We start from the raw sequence: 10,081 nt of genomic DNA, 5'->3' as shown, positions 1-10,081 counted from the left end.
CCGTTCGACCGGTTCCGAGTCTTGGAGATACCACATGTGCTGCGCCATTCGAAAGAATGATATGATACAACCATTTGGGGCAAGGGCCTTATCTCTGCGGTAGCTCAGCCATAAAGCTGTGCCCAAGAACTGTCATGCGCATGCGCGAGGTTCCATCTCTGGGCGGCGGACCTGATCACTACCGAAACAGATACATGTCCCGGATATACTGATGGGGGCTGGCGAACCTGACTACGTTCATGCGGCTACAGATGTTAAATAGCCACCTCGCCTGAAGCTCTCCCGCTCATCGACCCTCTGCGTCGCCACGTCGCCCACTATGGCCACTCTCCGGGAGGACAAGCACTCCGCGAGCTCTTTCGACGACAAGAAGCTCGATGCTGAGAAGCAGGGTACACTTGCTCTCGCTTCCCCCACCACGTCCCAGTCCGGCATACTGACTATAGTCGCGTGCAGCCGACATCGTCCCCGCTGTTGCCGAGTTCGATGACCCCAACCTCGACAAGGATGTCCTCGAGCTCGGTTCGTCTTCTTCCTCCTAACCCTATAGTATTCATTATGACTCCTGTGCAGAGGACGACTCTCCTTACCCTGAGGTTCGGTCCGCCGTCGCTAACACTGACGATCCCGATATGCCCGTGAATACTTTCCGGGCGTGGTTTATCGGTCTCATCTGGTCCATCATCCTCCCCGGCATGAACCAGTTCTTCTTCTTCCGGTATCCCTCCGTCACGGTTACTAGTGTGAGTGGTTTAACATGTTCTTTATGCGTACCGCAGTAGATGACGTGTAATGATCGGATTGTTGTTTTCCCTCGTGCCTGTAACACTGTCCAGATTGTCGCCCAGCTTCTCTCCTACCCCATCGGTCGTCTATGGGCGCGCACCGTCCCGAACGTCAAGATCTTCGGCGTCTCGCTCAACCCCGGCCCTTTCACCGTCAAAGAACATGTGCTCATTACCATCATGGCCAACGTCGGATACCAGTCCGCGTACGCGGTGAGTCGCATGCAGTGAGCACACGCTGAGTCCTTGTCCTGATTCGCCGAGCAGACCGATATTGTCGCCGTGCAGCGCGTGTACTACAACCAGACCTACAACTTCGGCTACCAGTGGATGGTGACCATGTCCACGCAGCTTGTGGGTTCAAGTCTCGCATATCCATGTCTCTGAGTGTCAGATCTGACAGGATGGTGAACGTCATGTAGATCGGGTTTTCGGTTGGCGGCATTGCTCGCAGGTTCCTCGTTGCGCCCCCGTCCATGATCTGGCCATCGAACCTCGTCACCTGCGCTCTATTCAACACCCTGCATTCGCAGCATTACGCGGGTATGGGGAACCGTGGAGGTATCTCCCGTGAACGCTTCTTCTTGTATGTGTTCATCGGGTCGTTCTGCTGGTACTTCGTCCCCGGATACATCTTCACGGCCCTCTCGTTCTTCAACTGGGTCTGCTGGATCGCCCCCAATAACGTCGTTGTCAACCAGCTCTTCGGCTACTACTCTGGTCTGGGGATGTCCCTCATCACCTTCGACTGGTCCCAGATTGCGTACATCGGCTCGCCCCTTGCCACGCCCTGGTGGGCGTCCGCGAACGTCGCTGCCGGTTTCGTGTTCTTCTTCTGGTTCCTCACTCCGATACTCTACTACACCAACACATGGTACGCCAAGTATCTCCCGATCTCCTCGCGCGGATCCTTCGACAACACGGGCGGGTCCTACGACGTGTCTCAGATCCTGACGCCGGAAGCAACGCTCGACGTGGAGAAGTACAAGGCGTACTCGCCTCTTTTCCTCTCGACGACCTTCGCGCTATCGTACGGCTTGTCCTTCGCCTCCATCACTGCGACGATTACGCACACCTTCCTCTACTTCCGCAAGCAGATCTGGATCCAGGCCCGGCGCGCGCTGTCGGAGCAGCCCGATATCCACGCCCGCCTCATGTCGCGTTATCCTCAGGTACCGGAATGGTGGTATGCGGTGATCTTCGTCACCATGTTCGTCTTCGGTGCTGTGTCCATCGAGGTCTGGCACACTCAGATGCCGATCTGGGCTCTTGTGCTCGCGCTCGCGATTTCGTTCGTCTACACGGTGCCCATCGGTATGATCCAGGCTATCACCAACCAGCAGGTCGGCCTGAACGTTATTGCGGAGCTGATCGTCGGCTATGCACTCCCCGGCCGCCCTATTGCGATGATGATGTTCAAGACGTTTGGTTACATTACGATGGCCCAGGCGTTGGCGTTCACGTCGGACTTCAAGCTCGGCCACTACATGAAGGTGCCGTAAGTACCACACAATCGCTTTCGTGGGTAGGTCCCAGGTTGATAACACACGCTTCTGCGCAGCCCACGCCCGATGTTCTGGTCCCAGGTCGTTGCCACGATTGTCGGACTCACCGTACAGCTCGGTGTCCAGTCCTGGATGTTCACTAACATCCCCAATATGTGCGACCCCCACCAGAAGGACGGCTTCATATGCCCCAGTACCGAGGTCTTCGGCACCGCATCCATCATCTGGGGAGTTATCGGGCCCCAGCGACAGTTCTCGTCGGGCCAGATCTACTACGGTCTCGTCTTCTTCTTCCTCATCGGCGCCATCCTCCCCTGCATCGCGTACGCCATCTCGCTCAAGTGGCCGAACTCGTTCATCAAGTACGTCAACTTCCCGGTCATCTTCGCCGGCACGGGCTACATCCCGCCCGCGTCCGCGCTCAACTACGTGCCCTGGACGATCACCGCGTTCATCTTCAACTACGTCATCCGCCGCCGCCACTTCTCGTGGTGGACGAAGTACAACTACATCCTGTCCGCCGGCCTCGACTCGGGCGTCGCGATCTCCGTCATCCTCATCTTCTTCGCCCTCCAGTACCCCAAAAACGGCACCATCGGCGAGAACTCGATCGCGACGTGGTGGGGCAACACCGTCGGCATCAACACCGCCGACGCCGCGTCCGCTCCGCTCCGCGCGGTCCCAGCTTCCGGGACCTTCGGACCTACCTCCTGGTAGAGGCTGCTCGGGGTTGCGCAGGCTCTGCGTGCACTGGCTTGTGCGGGGATGCGCCCGCGCCCTGCGTGTCTAGCCCTGTTACTGCGTGGGATCGATCGTCCTGTCGGGCAGGTCGCGGAGGACTGGGCGAGCATGTGTATACCTGACCCTATGATCATGATGTTGTATTTAGTAGACCGTGTGCATGTCTGTACACGTACGTTGACGATACCTAGAATGTCATTCGCCTTTCCTATATCCGCTTCGCTGTGACGGAGAGTGTGATGCCTAGCAACTGTATATTCTGAAGGTGACGAGCTCAGGGCTAGCCCTCATCTTAAGCATCGTAGCGACATCTCCTGCCGCTAAGGAACCGACTTAAGGGAAGATGATGGCACGTTACTACGCGCAGTTTGCCTATGGATTCTTCCGCAGCTCAAGTTGTGTTGATACTTGTGTTCCGATCGCCGATCGAGCATACATACTTCGACTTCAGGCGATTCTTCGGGCAATTCGAATCAAAGGAGCATCAATATACATACATATACCGACGTCGACATGTACTATGGTTGAGTTGCATTGACGAGATCACAGATCCTCGTGTCCTCCCCCGGTGTAAGCTTACTTACAAGGGCCGCGGCTCAATTCTTGAGGACGCGGGACGCAGGGCGCACTCAGAGCTCCCCTGATGGATGTGATGGGCTAGCCGAACCTGCCGCAGGCGGCAAGGTACCAACCTCATTTCTCGTGCCCGTTGTTTTCTAAGGGGTCTGTCGTGTCCCAAGTCTCACAGAAATGTATGCGTCGCGAGTTTGTTGAAGATGAATGCTTTCCGCGTTGATTCACACTACCCTTGAGGCACTCCGTGAGGGCGAAGGAGTGTCATCCTCGCTCGAGGGCTTTCGAAGGCGAGCTTGTCGACTAGTCTCGCTTAGCCTATCACCTCCATCGATGGCCTCTGAACGTGTCCTGCGTCCTGCGTCCAAAAGACTTGAGCGGCCCTATACTTCCGCAGTGTTCACAGCACGGCGGAGACCGGGAGAGTGGCTGACACAAGATAAGCTGATCAAGAAATGGTCACTCAGTATGTGGAAAGCGACTTATGCAGATCGTCTTGCACACGCACAGTATCATGTACTGCTGTACACTTCCTGCGAAGCCGAATGCGGGCGCAGAGGCCCGTCTCACTGTTGAACATTGATTCAAATCGGGTTGACCGTTGTGCCCAGCACCACTCAAACGCCATGGAATATCGCTGAACGCGCGTAGAAAGGTCAAGGCCATATGATATGTCAGTGGGAACAGCGCTTTGTCATACAGTTGCACTGCCCTTCCGTCTGCGCAGCATCTTGTGAGAAAGAGGTCGCGCACTCGCAAGTGCCTCCTACTGTAGAGTACTCCATCCTGTCTTTACAGAGGACACTATAGTCAGTTCAAGATGCTCATGAAGGATGCGACGAACGATAGGATTGTCTACGGGACCGTCAGGTACATTGGAGTCAGCTCGAAACGACCGAATGTGCGCAGTGCGCGGCCAAGACCAATGAGGCTGTGGTGGGAGCCGACTGTGGCGCTGTCGCTTTCCCCACTTTAAACTCGACCACTGGCTTGGCCGCTGTGTTTGCTCCCCCGAACGCTACCACAAGACACCCTCCACAATGCGTACGCACTCCCTACAGTCCTTGCGTGGTGGACAAGCGAGAATACTGACAACAGGCGCACATATATACAGGACACCCAAGACAGAACATCCTGACGCCGCTGGCGGCTCTTTACATCGTTTCCGCCCTACCTGGGGCACAAGCCACCTGCACTTTTGATCGGTGAGTAGATGCCTCATTATCCTCTTTTTCGAGTAATGCCCTGTATGGCGGAAGAGGAGGGATTGGGGTGTCAGCCCCGTCCAATCTGCACAGGGGACCTGGTCTATCTACGAACCTAATATCCTGTCACGAGGAATGACCGAGTAAAGGCGCCATCATATACCTTTCCCCTCTCTGGTTGCAGTGAGTCGGTAGGAGGAAGGGTGTGTCTGACCATCTCGTCCCACATCATCTATGGCTAGTTGTTTCTCGGGCTGCAGTTTGGGTGAAATACAGCCTTCAACTTGAGAGCTCCCAATTAATCATTACGAAACAGCTACTGACATCTTCACCGCAGATTCGGACGGGAGCACTGCACCCTGGCCACGGGAGTTCGTATTGCTATTGCTATAGTGGCAGGTAAGCACTTTCCCACCACCCCCTAGATTTCCTCGATGCTCATACAATACAGTGGTCGCATTCGTGCTCGCCATGATTGCTTTCGGAGTTGCGCGGAGGAGACGCACCCAGAGGGCAAACCTGGCATATGTCAACACCTCTACTATAGCGGGAGTTGTTCCCCCTCCGGGCTATCCCCCATCAGGCGGATACCAGCCTGGCTACTACCCATCTCCGCAAGCCGGCCCTGCTCCGTACTACCCCGATGGGCCCTACTCGCAACCGCCGCCCCAGTTCCCTCCGCAGGCGTATGACGCGCAAGGGTCTTACGCTCCGGTATGTCTTCCCTTCATGCTGCAGAATGGTATCGTGAGTTCTGACTGCTCCGACAGCCCCCTGGCCCGCCTCCGGCCTGGTCTCCTCAGCATCAGTATGCTCCTCCTATGGGTCCACCTCCTGCTGCGGACTACAAACAACCTGTGTAAATCATGGTTACTGCTTGACCACTACTGTATTACTATAATTCCCGAGACGTTTGCTCATGATATTCGCATGTATCTGACGGACTGTTGTTACGCGACGCCTACTGTCTGAATGTGACTGTTCTTGCCCATTATGCTTCTCGACGGATTGTGTCAGCATGATTATCACCGCTTCTACGCCTCTTCCTGCGGTTGGAATGAAAATTGCCACCGTGTACACACGATCTCGCAGGTTCCATTGTAGGACGCAAGCCTGGAATGCAATCAGAGGACATCGCCCTTGTTCACCATGAATTGAATGTTCCTGAACGTTTTGGGTGGTTGACAACGGCAGTGACGACGAGGAAGTAATTGCCGCCGCGTGGCTCACCTACCATCAATTCCCCCTGCCGGCTCCCACCACCATCGTCCTCGTCGCCCTAGACGTGCTCGCGCTCCAGGACACCCCCCATTCCTTCTGACTTCTTGATGCCGAGCTTGTTCTCTCGCGCGCGGACCACATCGACCCCGACCAAGAAAGCATCATCCAATCTCGGCGCGCTCGACGAGTTTGGCAGGGTCGACTCTAGGGGCTCCGTCCGCCAGGCCGTCCAGCAGCACCTCGCCGTCAGCACAAAGTCTCGCCAGAGGAAGGACTCCAAGGCCCCCACCAGGGCGCGCCCTCCCGGGGCGGAAGACGAGGATGTCGACTTTGGGCCGCCCGACGGCAGCTTCCTGCCTTTGAGGCTCGACAGACCGCTCTACGAGAACCTCAACGACCCGGCACAAGAGCTCCCCCCGGCGCATGATTACGGGTATCTGTCGTATCAGAGACATGTCATTCTTGGCTTGGAGGAGGTCGCTCGGCTCGTGGACGTCGTGGGCGACGAGCTCGGTACTCGTGGGTTGACGACCCCTTTCATCTTCTCGTCTCTCGCTCTCGACGCCTCACCGTCGGCCGTCAAGCGACTTATTCAGGCATTCCTCAAGACGTGCTCGAGGCCATCGCCGGATGCGGACAGGCAGTGGCGACAGGAGGCGAGATTGGCGGAGCCGCATGAGCTGGGCATGACACTGCGTTGGGGCTTGGCGAGGGCGGTGAGGTGGGTGAACGGGCACGAAGTGCGCGGACTGGTGTCGTACGATGCCTACCTGCAGTGGCGGGACACCGAAGCTGGTGGGTATTGCGATCTTGCGACTGTGCGCGCCCCGTCGCCGACGATCTGACCGTCCCGCAGCGCTGAACTACCCCGGCCTGCACTTCTCGGCGTTCCTCGACCCGCTCGACGGCCTCCTCCGGTCGCTCCTCGTCGGGCTCTTCACGCTCCTCAGCCGGTTTACGGCCCACTCGGCCACTTCGGGACACACCCCGCCCACGCTTTCCCCGCTCTTTGGGCCGTTGCTCTTCGGGCTGGGACCGTCGACGCTCAATTTCCATCATGCATACATGCACTACCTCCGCGCAACGACCGCGACGGAGCACCTGATCCTTGCATTCATCCGCTGGCAGGACGCGAAGGCGAACGCGGCCAGTCCGGCGATTGGCACGCCCACTCGCCTCAAGGCATGGATCCAAGGGTATCCGTCCATGCTCCCGACGCTGGGAAAGAACGAACGGCCACAGCCGCGCCGGGGTGCCCGCACCGCCCGGGTGCTGAACGTCCGCCGCAACGTGCGGATGTACTCCCCGGACCTCGTGAAGACGTGCGCATCCTGGGCGAACCGCCCCCGCGCCGCGGCGTCGAGTGCGGGGGAGCGCGCTTTCGCCGGCTCGAAAGAGTGGGAGCGGATCGCCCCGCCGACGCTCAAGCTCCCCCCGCGGTACTCGGACGGGTACAAGAAGCGGATGGTGCTGGCGCCCAACTTCCACCCCGACACCGGAATCCCGGGATCGACATCATCGACGCTCACTCCACCGTCGCTGTCGTCGTCGATCTCGTCGGCGTCGTCGGCCGGGTCGACGCTCTTCGAGGACAAGGAAGGCGAAGAGCGCTTCCGGAGCCTGACAGACCTCAAGTGGGGCGAGTTCGAGGCGATGGGCTTCGGCAACATCGTCGCTGACGAGAAGAAGCTGCAATTTGACCTCACTGAGGGTGCACGCGCGGTGCGTCCACGGTTCCCTTCCAAAGTTTGCGCTGCGCCCGACTGCAGGCGATTGCTGATCAATGGAATACGCTTGACTTTGGCAGGCCCGCGCAGCGAAGCGTGCGACGCTCAATTGGCAGGACTTCTCAAGTTCCGGCTTCTCGCGGACGGACGCGCACCTGAGTGCGACGCTGCAGTTCAGCGCACCGGTCGCGAACCAGATCACCTCGTGGCCGGCGCACCAGGCGGAGATGCACCGGAAGCTGAAGAAAACGCAGAAGGCGTTGCCGGCCTTCGGCTGGGACACGGAGCCGATCATGGGTGGGGAAGAGGTCATCGAGGAGGCGTTTGTGGATGTGTTCTGTGATCTGATCTACGGCGGAGGGTGGATGGACGACGAGCGGCACGAGGAGACTGATCGAGAGTGTAACTGGGCTTTGGTGAGTTCTCGCACTCGAACGCTGTCGCGCCTTCCGGTCTAAGCCCTTGCAGGTCGAATTCAAGTCGCTTCCCGTCTCACGGACGAACACGGCGTCGGGTACGAGCGATCCGCGAACGGCTACTACGCTCATCCTCTTTGAAGAATTTGTTCCCTACGAATACAGGCAACAGCTTGCCTCCGCCGGCCAAAGTCGCCGCAAACTGCCTTCTTTCTTTTCTTCTGGGACCAAGTCTAAACAGTGGAAGCCGGCGGCCACGCTGAACGGCCGCCCGTATGTGGTTGGAGCTGTCCCACATAGTCCGAGCTTCCGCGAAGTCGAGTTTGAGGGTCTCCTCCGTTCGAATGGCAGCGCGACTAAAGTGATTTCCCTGGCCCGCAGTCCTAACAGAGAGCAAGGAAAGACGGCCCCTCCTGTCGCGAGCACTGTCGCGACTCCGGGCCACGAGCTGAGCGCAAATCCATTGGTCAACGTGACGAATCCGGCGTTGAAGACGCAGTTTCTAACCCCGTTGCGTACGGACTCCCCTATGCCCACCCGAGCCGGCCTCGGCACCCCTCGTGACGAGAGCGGAACACCGACCAAGAAAGGCTCTCGGTTTCGCCTCCCCACCGGATTGCCAACGAGCCCGGCAGGCAAGCGAGCCGGCCTTTTGCCTACAGAGTACGACCCGGTGGATTTTGACACGCGCCTTGCGAGCTTTGACGACGACCTACCGAGAGACAGGCACCAGCGGCGGAAGTCAAAGGACGACGCGTGGGTAGACATCCTCGTCGCCACCAACAACCGTCGTATGGCCGGGCAGGACGCGGAGCTGCGTAACGGGCTCAGAGGCGGTCGCTCTGATCCCGAGCTCGCGAGCCAGGAGGTGTCCGAGGTGCTCGCTGCCGTCCGGGGCCACTTCTCGGACGAGGAGGACGAGTCGATGGAGCCCGTCGCGGGCCCCAGCGATGATGCCAATTGCGATACATCGACCATCCAGGACTCCCTGCTCGAGCGCGACATGCCTGAGCGTGAATCGGTCGCGGATGGTGACGAGGGCGAGGGACTCTCTCAGCCCGTCCCGAGGAAGCGCATGGGCTATTTTGACCTCCATCCCGAACGCCGTCCTCCCACCTGGACCAGCGACGCTCGCGACGAGTTGGGCCGACCGTCTTATGAGAGCGACACGTCGACGGAGAACCCGTACACTGCTGCGACTGTCACAATGCGCACGAATCTGGCTATCAGGGAGGATTCGGCGCTGCTCAGGCAGTCCGCGGCCTCGGAGTACGAGTCTGATCCCGAGCCCGTCGTAGCCGGCTCTCAGGCCGTGCCCCGGGATGTCAAGACACTTCCGCGAGCCCCCGGCGACGGACCTGTGCCTCCTGCGAAGACAAGTCTGAGCAAAACGGCGCATCTTATCGAGATGTACCGCGAGCGCGAGCGGCAGACGAGCCCTATCCCTTCATCGCGGCTGCCTGTCCGCCAAGCATCTCTCCAAGCCCCAACCCCCAATGGCAACGATCGCTCGCGCTCGACATCCCCATCGCCCCGTCCCTCTCCTCGCCCCTCTCCTCACGCGGTCGTTCCTGCCGAGCTTCCGGAGATTGATGACCCCGCGGACGACAAGGTGAGCGTCGAAGATATTCCGATTGATCTTCCCACACAATACGTGCACGGCGCCCCCCTTCACAACGTCATCGAGGAACCAGAGGAAGAGGAGGCGTAGCATAGCGCACCTTCTTCGCGACGGTTGCTCGTTTGCTGTCCCCCCCTCTCCTCCCGTCCCCTTTGCCTCTGCCCTGCGTCGGCCCACTGAAACCTCGTATCATATTCAGCACCGCCGGTGACCGCCTGGCCTACTGCCCTGCCCCGCCCATCATCATAACCGTACACCGTCTCGTGCACCTGCTTGCTCCGTACGTC

The 10,081-nt window shown here is 58.9% G+C and overlaps 2 protein-coding genes across 2 annotated transcripts; both read left to right on the top strand.

Annotated features, from left to right (window-relative positions):
• Positions 1 to 316: 316 nt before the first annotated feature.
• On the top strand, positions 317 to 3,228 carry DICSQDRAFT_87422 (OPT oligopeptide transporter; the record flags this gene model as incomplete). Its single annotated transcript, XM_007366379.1, has 7 exons — positions 317 to 392; positions 457 to 522; positions 574 to 743; positions 837 to 998; positions 1,053 to 1,139; positions 1,208 to 2,283; positions 2,347 to 3,228. The coding sequence occupies 7 exons, from the start codon at positions 320 to 322 to the stop codon at positions 3,005 to 3,007; spliced, it is 2,295 nt and encodes a 764-aa protein (XP_007366441.1). The 3' UTR covers positions 3,008 to 3,228.
• A 1,196-nt stretch (positions 3,229 to 4,424) lies between these two features.
• Positions 4,425 to 9,884, top strand: DICSQDRAFT_127483 (uncharacterized protein; the record flags this gene model as incomplete). The annotated part of the gene is made up of 9 exons (XM_007366378.1): positions 4,425 to 4,512; positions 4,719 to 4,809; positions 5,147 to 5,208; positions 5,261 to 5,523; positions 5,580 to 5,668; positions 6,110 to 6,825; positions 6,887 to 7,752; positions 7,838 to 8,173; positions 8,226 to 9,884. The coding sequence occupies 9 exons, from the start codon at positions 4,425 to 4,427 to the stop codon at positions 9,882 to 9,884; spliced, it is 4,170 nt and encodes a 1,389-aa protein (XP_007366440.1).
• Positions 9,885 to 10,081: the final 197 nt, after the last annotated feature.

The sequence above is a fragment of the Dichomitus squalens genome (assembly GCF_000275845.1).
Source record: "Dichomitus squalens LYAD-421 SS1 unplaced genomic scaffold DICSQscaffold_17, whole genome shotgun sequence".
NCBI lineage: Eukaryota > Fungi > Basidiomycota > Agaricomycetes > Polyporales > Polyporaceae > Dichomitus > Dichomitus squalens.
This window is presented reverse-complemented; position numbering and strand designations above follow the sequence as displayed.